This window comes from Otolemur garnettii, unplaced genomic scaffold, assembly GCF_000181295.1.
Source record: "Otolemur garnettii isolate 467f Iridium unplaced genomic scaffold, OtoGar3 scaffold00006, whole genome shotgun sequence".
Classification (NCBI taxonomy): Eukaryota; Metazoa; Chordata; class Mammalia; order Primates; family Galagidae; genus Otolemur; species Otolemur garnettii.
In genome coordinates, this window is record NW_003852401.1 from 12,127,765 (window position 1) to 12,148,353 (window position 20,589).

At 38.9% G+C, this 20,589-nt stretch overlaps 1 protein-coding gene across 1 annotated transcript in view; it reads right to left on the minus strand.

Annotated features, from left to right (window-relative positions):
* SNAPC3 (small nuclear RNA activating complex polypeptide 3) overlaps positions 1-20,589 on the minus strand; it is a 54,532-nt gene that overhangs the window by 11,328 nt on the left and 22,615 nt on the right. The window contains exons 3-5 of the mRNA XM_003782872.3: positions 16,605-16,689; positions 3,468-3,572; positions 890-1,039 (exon numbers count right to left, since the gene is read on the minus strand). Coding sequence (XP_003782920.1) covers positions 890-1,039; positions 3,468-3,572; positions 16,605-16,689 — 340 coding nt within the window. The remainder of the gene's footprint in view (positions 1-889; positions 1,040-3,467; positions 3,573-16,604; positions 16,690-20,589) is intronic.

A 20,589-nucleotide genomic window follows, 5' to 3' on the forward strand; every position in this document is an offset into this window, starting at 1 on the left:
AGGCAGGAGACTCGCTTGAGCCCAGGAGTTAGAGGTTGCTGTGAGCTGTGATGCCATAGCACTCTACCCAGAGTGAAAGCTTAAGGCTCTGTCTCAAAAAAAAAACAAACAAAAAAACAAACCCTTAAGAGCTTATTGACAAAAAAAATAGACTAATCTGAGTGATGTACAAATGGTAAATAGGTTAGACATTAAATCATGTGGGACCATGTTTCTGATCTTAAAAAAAAAAAAAAAATCACAACACATTGACACTGAGGCTCTCAGTTCCTATCCTTTCGCTGGGGGCAACTATGACAAACTGAAGCTCCCAAAGAGTTTAAAACAAGAGCATATAAACAGCAAAGTCAAATGCTACACCAAGATCAAGTTGTAGGAAAATGGAAAAATGTTTAAACCAGTGGTTCTCAACCTTGCTAATGCCACGACCCTTTAATACAGTTCCTCATGTTGTACTAACCCCCAACCATAAAATTATTTTCATTGCTACTTCATAACTCTAATTTTGCTACTGTTATGAATCATAATGTAAATATCTGATATGCAGGATGTATTTAGGCAACCCCTGTGAAAGGGTCATTCAACCTCCAAAGGCGACCCAGAGGTTGAGAACCACTGGTTTAGACAATTAAGTGGTCACTATTATCTTAGAAAGTGTCCAAAGAATGACTTAGAAATAAATGAACGACAAAGAAATCAAAACAGAGTATAAATGGCCTTCTCTTTGGAAAAGTTCTGATAAGGGAAGGAAAGAGAGTAGTAGCTTAATGGAATCGCATGGGATGAGAAAGCATTTACTGGGATGTTTATGAGCCTGCTAGAGTAATCATTATTCCCTTAGCTTATTATCATTAATTCTTGTTGTTTTATGGGAGGAAAATCATCTTACTTTGCTGATGTGCTCGGGGGCTTGGTCAGGAGTGTTGCTGAATTCCCCACCAATCTGGAGGTCACTGACACAGCGAATTGAATCTCTCAGTTCTGTGAGCTTTTGACTGCCCAACACCAGCATTGTCTGGTGTGGTTTGTGTTCTTTGTGCTAAAAGTCAAATAGTAAATAAATATCTACTTAGAGACAAACCAATAAAACCACAAATCCTAGCACAATCAAATCTAAATTAAGTTAGTGGTTTTCTTAAACTGATATCATCCCCATAACTTGGTTCTGTGTTTTCTTAGATTTAATATTTGTCTATTTCATATGCATTATTTACAGGGCCAAATTAATGTCAAAATTATTTGTCTCCCCTATGATCCAGAGCCCAATCTCTGAAACCACCTTATTATCTAACTCTTACACACCAAGCCAGTATTTCCCCTGCAACCCCATCAAACTGAATCAACCCAGGACCAGGTATCAGGCAATAAGGGACTACCTCTTATGCCCCAATGATGCTGAAATTATTCAAACTAGCTAAACCTAAATTGTTTACTACCCCTGCCTTGCCTTTCTACAGAAAGCCCAATAAAAACTGGGCTCTATGCATTCCCCTCTCTTTCAGCCTCCTAGCGAAAAACAGTACTTTTCTCTACGGCCCTGTGTGGCATGCACCCCCCCCACACCAAGAAATGTAATAAAGGCCAGGCACAGTGGCTCACGCCTATAATCCTAGCACTCTGAGAGGCCAAGGCAGGTTGACTGCTTGAGCTCAGAAGTTTAAGACCAGCCTGAGCAAGAGCAAGACCCTATCTATACTAATAAATAGAAAAGCCAGACTCAGCACCTATAGCTTAGCGGCTAGGGCACCAGCCACATAGACTGGGGCTAGCAGGTTCGAACCCAGCCCAGGGCCTGCTAAACAACTATGACAACTACAACAACCAAAAAAAATAGCTAGGCATTGTGGTGAGTGCCTGTAGTTCTAGGTACTTGGGAGGCTGAGGCAAGAGAATTGCTTTAGTCCAAGAGTTTGAGGTTGCTGTGAGCTGTGACACTATGGCACTCTACCAGGGGTGACATATTGAGACTCTATTTAAAAAAAACAAAACAAAACAAAAAAACCCAAAATAGAAAATAGAAATACCCCCAGTTGGATATTGTAGCAGGAGCCTATAGTCCCAGCTACTAGGGGTGGGGGTGGGAGTGGGGGTTAGGCAGGAGGATCACTTGAGCCTAGGAGTTTGAGCTTGCTGTGAGCTGGGATGATGCCATGGCACTCTAGCCTGGGCAACAGAGTGAGACTATGTCTCAAAAAAAAAAAGAAAAAGAAAATATAATAAAGATCTTTTAATGGTACTGACCTCTCTGTTATCACTTGGTCACTTCCATAAACTAAAATCCCTTGGTATAATTCAGATACTTGACAAGAGAACTTTTCTAGTTTAAGCTAAAATTTATAATCAAGATCCTACCAAACTGAGATTAGCAGTGAGACTCTTTAGAATAAAAAACTTCATAGAACAGCAGGGTCTTTTAAAATTTCCTAAATATTACCTTAATGAAGTCAGGCAATTTATACCCTAATCTCAGGTGATAAACCCTAAGACTCATTTTTTTGTTTTGGGTTTTTTTTTTCCTTTACCAGTAATTTGAAAATTTAATCAAACAAAGTTATTAGTATAATTACATTCCAGATATTTTATAAACACCTATTTATGCATAAATGTGATTGATGTATAGTAGTATTTCAATTAAACCACATCAGAGTTTATGATGCAACTATTTAGGGTATGGGGAATATATATATCCTGGATACAGAAAGACTCCTGCAAAATTTCTGTATATCCGTGACTTGTTAACTTTTCATATTTTCATCATAGAAGAGCTGTCTTAGTTAGTTCAGTAACTTGCCAAGTATTCTGAATTCATGAACAAAGGTTACTCTCTACTTCACTAGCCAACTATTCTGCGCAAAACCCTTAAGAATTCCTAGAATTGGCCTGGTGCCTGTGGCTCAACCGGCTAAGGCGCCAGCCATGTACACCTAAGGTGGCGGGTTCGAATCCCCAGCCCGGACCCGCCAAACAACAATGACGGCTACAACCAAAAAATAGCCGGGCGTTGTGGCGGGCGCCTGTGGTCCCAGCTACTTGGGAGGCAGAGGCAGGAGACTCGCTTGAGCCCAGGAGTTGGAGGTTGCTGTGAGCTGTAATGCCATGGCACTCTGCCCAGGGGGACAGCTTGAGGCTCTGTCTCAAAAAAAAAAAAAAGAATTCCTAGAATTGGAATTATTATGGAGCTATGTATACTTCCAGTTACCTCTAGTGCAAAAATCAGATATACATTCCAAAATTATAAGTGTAATCCTACTGATCAAGAGAGTATTTATAATTTGATATTTTCAATATTCCCTATTAAAAGAACCCAAGAATACAAACTGCCAGCTCTAAAAATGAGATATCAGATAGGCAACATGGCCTGCATTTATTCTAAATGCAAGCATAGGAATGTGACTCTTCAAATCACAAAACCCTTTGACAAAAGTTACTCAGATGATCCATGAAATCCAAAAGGTTTTACTACTGACCTTATGAAATATAACAGGGTATAAAATATTCACAGATAGGATTAGCTCGCCTTCTTCAATCATGTCTGCTGGATTTTCAGGCTTTTTTCCAATGGCATGTGACTCCTTAAGAATGAGAAAAAGGCCTTTAAATCAGACATTGTAACTCAGATGAGAGCCAGTGTGCTACAATGGCTATCAGCAAGGGATTGAGTTAGACAGCCTATTTCTACCTCAGGAAAATTGTTAAAACATCTGTAAGCTTTGGTTTCATCTTCTTTAAGAAACACACACACACATACACATATACAAATACCAGAAAATACTTATTTTACAAAAATATTACTAAAAATGTATAAATAAAGTATCTAATAAGATGTCTAGTACTAAATGTTTAGCAATTAATGATCAAACAGGAATATCAACTAATGTTGGTATAACACTGGCATTTCCTTTTTTAAGACAGAGTCTCACCAGACTTTCACCCAGGCTAGAGTACAGTTGCATCAGCCTAGCTCATGCCAATCTCCATGTCTGATTTAAAATCTAACACCATTTTGTGATAAAAACACTAAATAAATTAGGAACAGAAGGGAAATTCCTCAACATGATAATGGCCACATATGAAAAACCTACAGCTGACATCATATTCAATGAGGTAAGACTGAAAACTTTTCTGCTAATATCAGCAACAAGATAAGGATGTGCACTTTTGCTACTCTTATACAACATAGTACTGGACATTCTAGACCAGGCATCCTCAAACTACGGCCCATGGGCCACATGCAGCCCACCGAGGATATTTATCCGGCCCGCCAGGTGTTTTTGCCACTGGTGCCTGTCCTGCTTAGCAGCCGACTTGTCCCGGGACCTGCAGTCTGGCCCTCCAAGGGTCTGAGGGACAGTGAACTGGCCCCCTGTTTAAAAAGTTTGAGGACCCCTGTAGAGAGAAAAGGAAGTAAGGGAACGATGAAACAAGGAAAGAGGGAAGAAGGAAGAAAGGGAAAAAAAGGGAAGGAGAAAAAGAAGGAAGGGCAACCCAACCAGAAAGAAAGAAATTAAGCTATCTTTGATGACATGCTCTTATATGTACAAAATCCTAAAGGATCTAAACCCCCCCCACACAAGCCAGGTCTAATAAACAAATTAAGCAAAGGTGAAAATATAAAATCAACACACAAAAATCAATTGTATTTCTATACACTAGCAACAAACATTCTGGAAAATTAAGAAAATAATTCCATTTACAATAGCAACAAAAATAATAAAATACTTAGGGTGAAATTTAACCAAAGTGGTAAACAGTTGTATACTTAAAAACTACAAAACAAGCCAGGTACAGGGGTGAATGCCTATGGTTGCAGCTACTGAGGAGGCTGAGGTAAGTGTATTACTTGAGCTCAAGAGTCCAAGACCTGGGTAGTAGCTCAGTAGGTAGGGCGCCGGCCACATACACGCAGGCTGACGGGTTCAAATCTGGCCCAGGCCAGCTAAACAATGACAAATGCAACCAAAAAACAGCCAGGCATTGTGGAGGGTGCCTGTAGTCCCAGATAATTGGGAGGCTGAGGCAAGAGAAATCACTTAAGTCCAGGAATTTGAGGTTGCTATGAGCTGTGACGCTACAGCACTCTGCCAAGGATGACATAATGAGACTCTATCTCAAAAACAAAAAAAAGTTCAAGTCCAGCCTAGGCAGCATAGCAAGACCTTGTCTCTAAAATTAAAAAAAAATTAAACAGGATCAGGAACAATGGCTCACACCTGTAATCCTTGCACTGTAGGAGGCCGAGGCCAGGGGATTACCTGAGCTCAGAAGTTCAAGACCAGCCTACAAAAAGCAAGACTCTATCTCTACTAAAAATAGAAAAACTAACCAAGAATTGTGGCTGCAGCTTGCAGTCCCAGCTATTCAGGAGGCTGAGGGAAGAAGATTACTTAAGCCCTAAAGTTTGAGGTTACTGTGAGCTATCATGATGCCATGGCACTCTACCCAGGGCAACTCAGTCTCTAAATAAATAAATAAATATTTAAAGAAATAAAAAAATAACAACTATCCTTGTGGGGGGGGGAGGAGAAAATAGTGCTGAAAAAAATTAAAGACCTAAATAAATGGAAAGATATCTTTTGTTCATGGATTAGATGACTTAATATTACCAAGATGTTAATACTCTCCAAATTAACCTACAGATTCAGTGTAATTCTTATCAAAATACTAATGCCATTTTTTCCAGAAACAGAAAAACCTACCCTAAAATGTGTTCATACGGAAGTTTAACAGCCCAAATAATCTTGAAAAAGAAGAAAAATATTGGAAGACTCACATTTCCTAATTTTATTAAAAGTAACTACAAAGCCATAGTAATCAAAACAGTGGAGTTCTAAGATAAGGATATACTATACTATCAGTAGCATAGACCAATGAAACATAAATGGATAATGACTTTGGATGAAAATGCTAACACTATTCAATAGGAAAAGGATCATCTGGCTTGGCACCTATAGCTCAACCGGCTAAGGCGCCAGCCACGTACACCTAAGGTGGCAGGTTCGAATCCCCAGCCCGGACCCACCAAACAACAATGACAGCTGCAACCAAAAAAGAGCCGGGCATTGTGGCGGGCGCCTGTGTTCCCAGCAACTTGGGAGGCGGAGGCAGGAGACTCGCTTGAGCCCAGGAGTTGGAGGTTGCTGTGAGCTGTAATGCCACGGCACTCTACCCAGGGGGACAGCTTGAGGCTCTGTCTCAAAAAAAAGGAAAAGGATCATCTGCAAAAAATGGGTATCTATATGCAAAAGACTTAAGTCAAACCATTACCTCATATATAAAACTTAATTCATAAAGTGTCAAAGACCTAAACTTACACACATAAGCTATAAACTCTTAGAAGAAAGCATAGAGGAAAATAGTCATGAAAATATATTTTGCATTTTCTTAAGTATGACACCAAAACACAAATAGCAAAAGAATACACAGATAAACTGAATTTCATTAAATCATTAAATTTTAAAACTTTTGTACACAAAGGACATTATCAATGAAATAAAAAGACAACCCATTAAAATGGGGAAAAGATTTTCAAATTATACATATGGTAAGGTTCTAGTGTCCAAAATATACAAAGAACTCCTACAGTGAGATAAACAACCCAATTTAAAAATGGGTAAAAAACTTAAGCACATCTTTTTTAAAGAAAATATACAAAAGGTCAAAAATCAAATGAAAAAAGGCGCCAGCCACATACACCTAAGGTGGCGGGTTCGAATCCCCAGCCCGGGCGGCCAAACAACAATGATGGCTGCAACCAAAAAATGGCTGGGCGCTGTGGCAGGTGCCTGTGGTCCCAGCTACTTGGGAGGCTGAGGCAGGAGACTCGCTTGAGCCAGGAAGTTGGAGGTTGCTGTGAGCGTGATGCCATGGCACTCTACCCAGGGGGATAACTTGAGGCTCCGTCTCAAAAAAAAAAAAAAAAATCAAATGAAAAGATGTATGATCAGTTAAAAGGGAAATGCAAATCAAAACTGCAATGAGAAGATGACCAACTGGAGCCAACTTTCATAGAGACTCCCATCCAAAAGAAGTGTTAAAGGACAGAAGTTTAGCAAGTAAGCCAATGGTATGGAGCTGAGCCAAGAGAGGTTGAAGAAGGCACATAAACCCTGCTGAGGTGAGCTGCAAGCTCAAGGAAATAAACAATAAGTACAAAATCCATCGCCAGGCAGACAGGAGTACCCTCCCCCATGAGAATAGCTCACAGTATGCTCTATACAAACAAGCGAGCAAAGTTCAGATCCCCTCCTATTTTATCCCACAGGAGAAACCCTCTAAAAACCAGAACTGCTTCCCTAGAGAGGACTTACGCATGTGCCATGGCTCTCTCCCGCCAGGAAAGGGTGTATATATTCTCTGCCTGCAATTCTGAACTCCCAGCACTCCCCTCAACTTTTATCCCGAGGTCTGGAGGCCTGTTCCCCATGGAATCCAGATTCTTGTACATTTTCTCAAGAGGTGTGGACAGGGGGTGGTGGGCTGTTAATGGTCTGTGCTGATTCTGCAGCCCAGGAGTAACTAGAGACAGTGAACTGAGGGAACCATAGGAAAGAGGGAGGAGTGGTGCCCCATGGCACAGAGCAGCAGCGGCAGCAGAGGGAATAATAGGGCTCACACCCCTGAGGATATTTTGGAGAGACATTCCTTGCCTCTCTGGGCAACCAGAGGAAGCCAGACATCTTCTCTAGTGGCAGCCACTGCTGGAACAGATCTGGGATGGAAACACAGGCCCAATGAGTAAAGGGTATGCCTGAGGCAGTACCTGCCTGGGTGGGGCATGGCGGGGACGCACTCAGAGTCAGCATATTCACAGGACGGGGCTGAGCCAGAAGGACTGCTTTAGTGAACCTAAAAGCATCCGGCCCTCTGGGAATCATAGTTAAAACAAAGGCAGGCAGGCAGAGGCTGGAACTGAAAGCTGAGTATAAGCTCTAACCATGCCCACTCCAACACAGAATGCAGCCGAGACAGACATGCCAGATCCAGACAATAGCAGACCAGGGCTGAGTTGCAGTTTCTGTGAACTCAAACAGCATCTGCCCTATAGGGGAATATAGCCGGGACAGAAACAAATTCTGCGTAATAGTTCTGTTCTGTCAGCAACATCAATCATGGACGGGGCTGGAACTGAGTGAACCGCCCCAAGCTTCCATTAAGCACCCAAGGTTGTGAGGCCTCAGCTCCCCCTGCCAGATAGTGGCAGAGCAGCGGCCTGGCCGAGGAAACATAGATCTCCCTGTGACTCAGGCAGGCACAAACCCCTGAGCATCTGCTCATTGGAGGGAACTAGGTCACAGCCCTGTAGGGTTACCAGTGACTGGGTGTGACAGAGGTGCAAGGTGGGGAAGTAGGGGAAGTAGGGGAAGTAGGCATCAACCTTCCCAAACTAATTTATTTACTAGGTGGGTCCTTCTGACCTCACAGAGCACTGGAGTGAGTCATACTTGAGCTGCTAGCAGACAGCAATCTAGTTGCCGGAGACCTTTTGAACTCTCCCACCTGAGACTGGTGCTAACTGGGACAATTGATTTGGACCTCTTGAACTGGGCCAATCACCCTGCATGTGTGGTTGTGGGAAGGTTTGATTTTCCTTTTCCAATTGTTGCCTGTGGAGGGTGGGGTGACTTAATTGCTGGTGTTTTCTCCACAGCTGAGACTTCAACCCAGAGTAACTGATTCACTAAGGTAGGACAGACCCGCTGAAAACAAGACAGAGCCATTTAACCCCACCACACCAATAGGTCCCCAGTGTCTCAGGCCATTCCACTGTAGGGGTCCTTTGCAAAGTTCTAGGGTGAAAGGTATAGACACTAGTCCCAGCTCTTGGGCAAAAGGCTGGTTAATCACTACTCTATGAGCCCCCAACCCAACTTCACCTTATCTGCTCATCTAGCCAAACAGTGTAAAATAATCATGGGGCAGAATCAGTGGAAAAACTCCAGTAACATGAATAACCAGAGTAGATCAACTTCCCCAAGGAATGATATGGCAGACACAACTAAAGATCCCATTCATAAACAGATGGCTGAGATGTCAGAAATTGAATTCAGAATTTGGACTGCAAATAAGATTAATACAATGGAGGTAAAGTTGGAATTAGGAATTTAAGGAGCATTTCAAAAGTCGTCTCAAGAATTCAATGAATTCAAAGATAAAATCACCAAAGAATTTGAAACAGTGAGATAAGAACTTGCAGCCCTCAAAGATCTGAGAAATACAGTAGAATGCCTCAGTAACAGAATGGAGCAGGCGGAAGAAAGGATTTCTGACACTGAAGACGAAGATTTTGAATGCTCACAAACGTTCAAAGAGGAAGAGAAGTGAACAGCGAAAATGGATCATTCTCTCAGAGAGCTGTAGATAATTCGAAGAAAACTAATATTTGTCCTATAGGAATACCTGAAGGCAACAAGGTGGCTTCAAAAGGCACAAAGGCTCTTCTTCTTGAGCTAATGAAGGAGAACTTTCCAGACATGGCAAAAGATTCTGAAATTCAGATAGCAAACAGTTTCAGAACCCCAGCAAGACTCAACCTGAATAAGACATCTCCTAGGCACATTTTTTTTTTTTTTTTTTTTTGCAGTTTTTGGCCAGGGCCTAGGTTTGAACCTGCCACCTCCAGTATATGGGGTTGGTGCCCTACTCCTTTGAGCTGCCCCTCCTAGGCACATTATAATTAACTTCGTCAAAGTTAAAATGAAGGAGAAAATTCTGCAAGCAGCCAGACATAAGAAAACCATAACCTACAAGAGGAAGAATACTAGAATGATTCCAGATATCTCTGCTTAAACCTTTCAAGCTAGAAAAGGGTAGTCAACTTTTAATCTTCTAAAACAAAATAACATTCAACCCAGGATCCTGTATCCAGAAAACTGAGTTTTATTTATGATGGAAAAATTAAATACTTTAATGACATTCACATGTTAAAGAAATTTGCCATAACTAAACCAGCTCTCCAGGATATTCTCAGACCTATCCTCCATAATAACCAGCGCAATCCTCCACCAGTAAACTTTTCATCACTCAGAAACTTTTCATCAAATTCCAACTTCCACAGTGGCAAAAGGATTAAAAATGTCCACAGGACCTTTGAAAAACTCGATACCCAAAATTCTACCAGGCTTATCAATATTTAAAATTAATGTGAATGGCTTAAATTGCCCTCTAAAGAGGAACACTTTGGCTGACTGGATATAAAAACTCAGGCCAAATATCTGCTGTACACAAGAATCTCATCTTACCTTAAAAAGTAAATATAGTCTCAGGGTAAAGGGATGGTAATATATATTTCAGGCAAATGGAAATCAGAAAAAAGCAGGTGTTGCAATTTTATTCACTGATACAATAAGCTTTAAACCAACAAAAGCAAGGAAAGGTAAGGATGATCACTTTGTATTTGTTAAGGGTAACACTCAATATAATGAGATTTCAATTATTAACATTTATGCACCCAACCAGAATTGGCCTCAATATATGAGACTCTAACAGATATGAGCAACTTGATTTCTTCCAGCACAATAATAGTAGGAGATTTTAACACTCCTTTGGCAGTGTTGGATAGATCCTCCAAAAAGAAACTAAGCAAAGAAATTTTAGACTTAACATTAACCATTCAACAATTGGATTTAACACACATCTACAGAACATTTCATCCCAACAAAACTGAATACACATTCTTCATTACATCATGGGTCACAAGTCTAACCTCAGCAAATTTAAAAGAATAGAAATTATTCCTTGCATCTTCTTGGACCATCATGGAATAAAAGTTGAATTCAATAACAACAGGAATCTGCATACTCGTACAAAAACATGGAAACTAAATAACCTTATGCTGAATAATAGCTGGGTCACAGACGAGATTAAGTAGGAAATTACCAAATTTTTGGAACAAAACAACAATGAAGACACGAATTATCAGAACTTCTGGGATACTGCAAAAGCAGTCCTTAAAAGGAAATTTATAGCACTGCAAACCTTCCTCAAGAGGAGAGAGAGAAGAAGTTAACAACTTAATGGGACATCTGAAGCAACTGGAAAAGGAAGAACATTACAATCCCAAACCCAGCAGAAGAAAAGAAATAACCAAAATTAGAGCAGAATTAAATGAAATTAAAAACAAAAAGATTATATAACAGATCAATAAATCAAAAAGTTGGTTTTTAGAAAGGTCAATAAAATAGAGAAACCCTTGGCTAACCTAACCAGGAAAAAAAGAGTAAAATCTCTAATTTCATCAAGCAGAAATGGTAAAGACGAAATAATAACAGACTCCTCAGAAATTCAAAAAATCCTTAATGAAATACGAAAATTTGAAGGAAACTGACCAACACTTGGAAGCAGCCACCTTCCTAGCTTAACCGGAATGAAGTGGAAATGTTGAACAGGCCAATTTCTCAAATAGCATCAACTATACAAAATCTCCCCAAAAAGAAAAACCCAGGACCAGACGACTTCACATCAGAATTCTACCAAACCTTTAAAAGAGGAACTACTACCTATATTACACAACCTTTTTCAAAATATAGAAAAAGGAATACTACCCAACAGATTCTGTGAAGCAAACATCACCTTGATCCCCAAAGCAAGAAAAGACCCAACAAGAAAAGAAAATTATAGACCAATATCATTAATGAATATTGATGCAAAAATATTCAACAAGATCCAAATAAACAGAATCCAGCAACAAATTATAATCAAACAAATTATACACCATGACCAAGTGGGTTTTATCCCAGGGTCTCAAGGCTGGTTCAATATATGTAAATCTATAAATATAATTCAACATACAACCAAATTAAAAAACAAAGACCATATGATTCTCTCAATTGATGCAGAAAAAGCTTTTGGTAATCTCCAGCATCCTTTCATGATCAGAACACTTAAGAAAATGAGTATAGAAGGCTATCTACAGCAAACTAAATTGAAATCATTTCCACTCAGATCAGGAACCAGGCAAAGTTGCCCATTGTCTCCACTGCTTTTTAACATTGTATGGAAGTCTTAGCCATCGCAATCAGGCAAGAGAAGGCCACCAAAGGTATCCAAATAGATTCAGAGGAGATCAAACTGTCACTCTTCGCAGATGATATGATTGTTTATCTGGAAAACCCCAGGGAGTCAACTACAAAACTCCTAGACGTGATAGAGGAATACAGCAGTGTCTCAGGATACAGAATCAATACTCACAAATCTGTAGCCTTTATATATACCAACAATAGTCAAGGTGAAAAACCAGTCAATGATTCTATTCCATTCACAGTAGTGCCAAAGATGAAATATTTGGTAGTTTACCTAACAAAGGACGTGAAAGATCTCTATAAAGAGAACTATGAAACTCTAAGAAAAGAAATAGCTGAAGATGTTAACAAGTGGAAAAACATACCACGCTCATGGCTGGGAAGAATCAACATTGTTAAAATGTCCATACTACCCAAAGCAATATGTAATTTTAATGCAATCCCTATTATAGCTCCACTGTCATACTTAAAGATCTTGAAAAAATAAAACTTCATTTTATATGGTATCAGAAAAAAACTTCGAATAGCCAAGACATTACTCAGAAATAAAAACAAAGTAGGAGGAATCACACTATCAAACCTCAAACTATACTAGAATTCGATAGTGATCAAAACAGCATGGTACTGGCACAAAAACAGAGAGGTAGATGTATGGAACAGAATACAGAACCAAGAAATGAACCCAGCTACTTACCATTATTTGATCTTTGACAAGCCAATTAAAAACATTCAATGGGGAAAATATTTCCTATTTAACAAATGGTGCTGGGTGAACTGGCTGGTGACCTGTAGAAGACTGAAACTGGATCCATACCTTTCACCATTAACTAAGATAGACTCTCACTGGATTAAAGATTTAAACTTAAGACATGAAACTATAAATATACTAGAAGAAAGTGCAGGGGAAACACTTGAAGAAATTGGCCTGGGTAAATATTTTATGAGGAGACCCCCTGGGCAATTGAAACAACACCAAAAAGACATTACTGGGACCTGATCAAACTAAAAAGCTTCTGCACAGCCAAGAACACAGTCAGTAGAGCAAGCAGACAGCCCTCAGAATGGGAGAAGATATTTGCAGGTTATGTCTCTGACAAAGGTTTAATAACCAGAATCCACATAGAACTCAAACATATGAGCAAGAAAAGAACAAGTGATCCCATCTCACAGTGGGCAAGGGACTTGAAGAGAAACTTCTCTGAAGAAGACAGGCATACAGCCTATAGATATATGAAAAAATGCTCATCATCCTTAATCATCAGAGAAATGCAAATCCAAACTACTCTGAGATATCATCTAACTCCAATAAGATTAGCCCACATCACAAAATCCCAAAACCACAGATGTTGGTGTGGATGTGGAGAAATGGGAACACTTCTTCACAGCTGGTGGGAATGCAAACTATTTGGAAAGATGTTTGGAGAACACTTACAGATCTAAAAATAGACCTGCCATTCATTCAATCCTACAATTTCTCTACTCGGTATATATTCAGAAGACCAAAAAGCACATTACAACAAAGATATTTGTACCAGTATGTTTACTGCAGTCCAATTCACAATTGCTAAGTCATGGAAGAAGCCCAACTGCCCATCAACCCATGAATGGATTAATAAATTATGGTATATGTACACCATGGAATATTATGTAGCCTTAAAGAAAGATGGGAGTCTTTACCTCTTTCATGTTTATATTGATGGAGTTGGAACATATTCTTCTTAGTAAAGTATCTCAAGAATGGAAGAAAAAGTATCCAATGTACTCAGTCCTACAATGAAACCAATTTATAGCTTTCAAGCTATAACATAATTATAGCCCAAGAATATGGGAAAAGGGGAGAGGGAGAGGAGAGGAGGGGAGGGAGGGTAATTGGTGGGACAACACCTACAGTGCATCTTACAAGGGTACATGTGAAATTTACTAAACGTAGAATATAAATGTCTTATACAATAATTAAGAAAATGCTGTGAAGGCTATGTTAACCAGTTTGATGAAAATATTTCAAATTGTATATAAAACCAGCACATTGTACCCCATGATTGTATTAATGTACATAGCTATGATTTAATATAAAAAAAAAAACTGCAATGAGATACCACTTCACACCCACTAGGATGACCATTAAAAATAAATAAAACAAAATAAGTGTTGACAGGGATATGTAGAATTTAGAACCTGCACACCTCACTGAGTGAAATGCAAAATGGTATAGTTGCTAAGGAAAACAGTCTGGAGGTTCTTCAAAATTTTAAACATGGATGTATATCCAAAGGACCAAAAATCATTTGGCAATAAAGATATTTGCACCAGATTGTTCACCACAGCTCAATTCATAATTGCTAAGTCATGGAAGAAGCCCAAGTGCCCATCGACCCATGAATGGATTAATAAATTGTGGTATATGTATACCATGGAATACTATGCAGCATTACAAAAAAATGAAGACTTTACCTCTTTATGTTTACATGGATGGACCTGGAAAATAAAGTATCTCAGGAATGGAAAAAAAAAAAATCCATTGTACTCAGTACTACTATGAAACCAATTTATAATCACTCACACTTTCATATGAGAGATGATTCACAACTACAGCCCAGGATGAAGGAGGTAAGGGGAGGGAGAGAGGAAAGGAGGGGGGGTGGGTCAATAGAGGGAGGGTTAGTAGGGGGACCACACCTATGAAGCATATTGCAAGTACAAGTTGAATCTATCAATAGAGGGAGGGTGAGTAGGGGGACCACACCTATGGAGCATACTGCAAGTACAAGCTGGATCTACAAACGTCTTAATCCTATAATTGGGTAAATGAGGTGAAGGCTATGTTGATTAGTAGGATGTAAGCACTCCAATTTGTACAAATAATCAACACACTGAATCCCATACTGGCATAAATGTACTTATGATCTATGTACAAATGACTTAATAAAAAATAAATAAAATAAAATTTTAAAAATGGAAGTAACCATATGACCCAGCAGTTCCACTACTAGGTTTATACCCCAAATAACTGAAAACAAAGCCTCAAACCGATACTTACACACCAATTTTAAAAGCAGTATTATTCCAATAGCTGAAAGGTGGAAACTACCCAAATGTCCATCAACAGGTGAATGGATAGGCTTGGTGCCTGTGGCTCAAGTGGCTAAGGCGCCAGCCACATACACCTAAGGTGGCAGGTTCAAATCCAGCCTGGGCCCGCCAAACAACAATGACGGCTGCAACCAAAAAATGGCCAGGCGTTGTGGCGGGTGCCTGTGGTCCCAGCTACTTGGGAGGTAGAGGCAGGAGACTCGCTTGAGCCCAGGAGTTGGAGGTTGCTATGAGCTGTGATGCCATGGCACTCTACCCAGGGGGACAGCTTGAGACTCTGTCTCAAAAAAAAAAAAACAAAACAAAACAGGTCAATGGAAACAAAATGTGGTATATTCATACGACAGACTACTCTTGAACCACAAAAAAGGAATGAAGTTCTAATGCTATAACATGGGTGAACCTTTAAAACATTATGCTAAGTAAAATAAGCCATACCCAGAAGGCCAAAACTATATGATTCCACTTATATAAGGTATCTAGAATAGGTAAATCCAGAGACAAAAAGTAGAATAGAAGTTACAAGAGACTGGAGGACATACTGGTGAATTATTGCTTAATGGGTAGAGAACCTGTTTGGGAAGATTAAAAAGTTCTGGAATAGTGGTGATGGTTAGGTATCACTGTGACTAACTATACTTAGTGCTGCTTAATTAAACACTTAAAAATAGTTAAAATGGGCTCAGCCCCTGTAGCTCAGCAGTTAGGAGCCAGCCATATACACCAAGGTTGGTGTGTTCGAACCCAGCCCAGGCCTGCCAAACAACAATGACAACAACAATAAAAAAATAGCCGGGCGCTGTGGCAGCCGCCTGTAGTCCCAGCTACTTGGGAGCCTGAGGCATGAGAATCGCTTAAACTCAAGAGTTTGAGGTTGCTGTGAGCTGTGACAACACAACACTCTACCGATAGTGACATAGGGAGACTCTGTCTCAAAAAAAAAAAAAAGTTAAAATGTAAATTTTACATTATGGAAATTTTACCACAATAAAAATAAAATCAGTTGAAAGAGATGATAGATACCGTTATGTACCATTATGCATTATTAAGCGTCCAGTACAGTGTCTGGCACATAGTAGTCTCTGAATCTGTGTTTACTAGCTCTTAATTCTTCAACATCCATCATTTTAAATTTTTCTTGGGGTTTTACACAAGAGATAAAGGATTAGGATTAAGCATTCGGTTAAGCCAAAATCAGGAGAATAGACCAGAAACAGGGTAATGATAAGGTATAAATTTAGCCTAGTACTGAAGCAGGACCAAACTAACAGCAAAAATAAATGCAGAGATCTGAAAGAGTTAAATATGCAGTCACTTGAGTTCTGTGAGTCCTTTTTCTCTCACTAGTTTCCAGTCCCAGTAGAGTTTCATTAGTTTCCAAGTAAGCATATCCAATATAAAACTACGATACAGTTGGTTAGCCATCGTTAGCCAAATACTCAGCCAGTGACAGCTTACTGTTTCATGAGAAAATGGTGAAGAAGATGAGAATCTTACCATCTCATAAGCAAATGTTTCTTGTCTGCAGACGCGATCAATTGTAATGGTTTCTTCCCGGTGTTCCAAGAATTTCTTTCTAACCCTGTTGTAAATATAACAAAAATCAAAGTTCAATATTCTTTATTGCAGCTTCAAAAATATTTTTTTCTTTTGATCTGTTATTTTTTCTTTTATTAAATCATAAACACATAGATCATGTATACATTAAGGAATTTACTGGGTACAATGTGCTGATTTCATATAGAATTAGCAGCATTTACATCACACTGATTAATACATACCTCATCTCGTTTACTTAATTATTATGTTAAGACATTTATACTCTATACGTAATAGATCCGACACGTACCCTTGCAATATGCACCATAGGTGTGATCCCACCATTCACCCTCTATCGATCTGACCTCCGCCCTTCCAACCCCGCCTCCTCCCTCCTTCATCCTGGGCCATAGTTGTGATCTATTCTTCATGTGAAAGTGTGAGTGACTGTAAATTGGTTTCATAATAGTACTGGGTACACTGGATATTTTTTCTTCCATTCTTGAGATACTTTACTAAGTAGGATTTGTTCCAGCTCCATCTATGTAAACATAAAAGAGGTAAAGGCTCCATCTCTTTTTAAGGCTGCCTGATATTCCATGGTATACATCTACCACAATTCATTAATCCATTCATGAGTTGATGGGCACTTGGGCTTTTTCCATGACTTGGCTATTATGAATTGAGCTGCAATGAACAATCTGGTGCAAATATCTTTGTTATAAAGTGATTTTTGGTCTTTTGGATATACACCTAGTAGAAGAACTGCAGGATCAAATGGCAGGTCTACTTTTAGATCCCTGACTATTCTCCATACTTTGTTCCAAAAGGGACATATTAGCTTGCACTCCCACCAGCAGTGCAGAAGTGTTCCCTTTTCTCCACATCCACGCCAACATCTGTAGTTTTGGCATTTTGTAACGTGAGCCACTCTTACTGGAGTTAGATGATATCTCAAAGTGGTTTTGATTTGCATTAAAAACATTTCATTTTTAACTAATTTTAGAGTTAAAATAGCAAAAATAGTAGAAAGACTTCCCTCATATCTTTTATTCACCTTCTTCTAAGTTAAATAAATACCTTATGTGATCATAGAAAAATTATCAAGAACAGGAAATTAAGCAAACAGACAACCTTCAGAAAGGGAAAAGATATTTGCATGTTACAAGTCTGATAAAGGGATGATAACTAGAATCCACAGAGAACTCAAATTAATCAACAAAAAAAAGAGCAAACATGGCCAGGTATGGTGACTCAAGGCTATAATCCTAGCACTCTGGGAAGCTAAGGCAGGTTGATCGTCTAAGCTCAGGAGTTAAAGACCAGGTGACCAAAGGCAAGAGCAAGACCCAATCTCTAAAATTAGTCAGGTGTTGTGGTGGGTGCCTGTAGTCCCAGCTACTTGGGAAGCTTTGGCAAGAGGATCTATTGAGCCCAAAAGTTTGAGGTTGGCCACATCTCTGAGCTGTGATGCCATGGCACTCTACCAACGATGACTCTGTCTCAAAAAAAAGGAGCAAACAATCCCATCTATCACTAGGCAAGGGACATGAACAGAACATTTCCTGAGGAAGACAGATGAATGGCTAACAAACATAAAAAAAATGCTCATCATCCCTGATAATCAGAGAAATGCAAATCAAAACCTAACCCTAGAGAGAACAACCCACGTCACAAAGTCCAAAGTTGCAGATACTAGCACAGATGTAGAGAGAGGTGAACACTTTTATAGTGTTGGTGGGACTGCAAACTAATATAGCCTCTTTGGAAAGAATGAAGAATCCTCAAAGAAATCAAATTAGACCTCCCATTTGATCCTGCAATCCCAATACTAGGCATTTACTGAGAAGAAAAAAAATCATTTTATCATAAGGACATTTGCACTAGATTGTTTACTGCAGATCAATTTACAATTGCCAAGATGTGGAAAAAACCCAAATGCCCATCGAACCAGGAATGGATTAACAAACTGTGATATATGTATACCATGGAATACTATGCAGCCATAAAAGTGGAGACTTTAGATGTTTTGTATTAACCTAGATGGAGGTGAAACACATTTTTCTTAGTAAAGTATCACAAGAATGGAAAAGCAAGTATCCAATTACTCAACACTAATATAAAGCCAGGAGATAATCTAATATATGCTCATATAGGAGAAAAATGTAATTCAATTCAAGCTGGAGGGAGGGAAGAAGAGGGGATTGGTGTGCTCCCACTTAATGGACTCAAAGTAACAATATCGACACACCTTTTGAGTACAAGACACAACTACAGGAGGGACTCTATCTAACATATGCAAATATTGTAACACAGTTGTTTGTACCCTCATGTTAACTGAAATTTAAAAAAAACAGTAAATTAACACTTACACAGTATTATTAGCTACAGACCCTTTTCAAATTTCACACAATTTTTAATTTAATGCCTTTTCTTTTTCTGTTCCAGAGTCCTACTCAGGATTCCACATGGCATCAGTTGTATTTCCTTAGTCCCCTCAAGTCTGTTGTGGTCCCTCATTTTCTCCTTGTTTTTCATGATCTTGACATGTTCAAAGATCACTGATCAGTTATTTTACAGAATGTCCTTTAATTTGGGTTTGGTTGCTGTTTCCTAATGATTGGAATAAATTTAGCATTTTTTGGCAAGAACACCATAAGCCTAATGTCCCTCTGAGTACATCAAATCAAAAAAGTCATGATGTTAATGTGTCATATTACCAGTGATGTTTACCTTGGTTAAGTTCCTGTCTGTCAGATCCCACCATTAGAAAGATACTTTACTATGAATTCGATATTTTAGGGGGTGGTAATTTTAAACTGTGCAAATCTTATTTCTCCTCAAACTTCACCCAGGAATTTTAGCATTCATCAGCACATTCTATCTATAACATTTATTACTCTGGTAAACATGGTTTATGGCTAATGGTATTTTCTTTCCCTTCTACATTTATTCACTGGTATTCTATAATAAGGAAGACCTGTCTCTTTCTTCTCATTTGTTTATTTATTTGATCATTTTTAACTCAAATTATTCTAGCTCTGGTCATTAGGAGTTCCTTCAGGTTGGTTCCTATTCTTTAAACAAGCCCTTTATTATTATTATTTTAACATGTCCTTATTTTCTGATACTACAAGATGCTCAAGGCTCATCCATACAAACACACACACACACACATTTTCAACCAGCCATCTCCAGTATATGGGGCTAGCGCCCTACTCCTTTAAGCCAGAGGTGCCACTCATCCTGGGATCAACTACTTCTAGGAGGACTAGATCCTTCACTGTAGAGAGGTATTTAGAAACTGGCATATGAGTACTAGGTGTTCTCATTGTTATTGTCACTGCTTCTGTGTCTCAGCCGAGTTAGGCAGGAAATACATTTATACCAACCTGTCCATATCTGTATTTCTGCATTTTTGTTACTTGTTTAAAACCATGTACTCATACTGATACTTCTGATCCTCAAAACCACAGGATTCATTTTAGCATTTAACCTTTCCTTATTTACAACTTCCTTCTCCAAAGTGAGAAACCCAGCTCTCATTACTGGCAAGCTATTAATTTGTACGTTCCATTCTAGTAAATGCATAAATGAGTTAAAAAATTGCTAAACTATACTCCTATGAGAAACACTACTGACTTATAAATAGTTATTTTTGTCTTCAGCCTTACCCTTACATATTATATCAGGATATGCCATTAATGCTCACTTTGACAGCACATATACTTAAAAAAATAAAAAGGAACAATTTGGGGAAGAGAGGGCATAGACTCTGAGCAAAGATGACAAATTCATAAACCATTCTATAAAAATAAAAAAAGATATGCTTTTATACAGGCATAGATTAGCTCTTTCTTCCCCACCCTCTTCAGTGTTTTTATATCATTCATTTGTAATACAATTAGGATCACTAGTTTCTGTATTCTATTTTTTTTTTTTT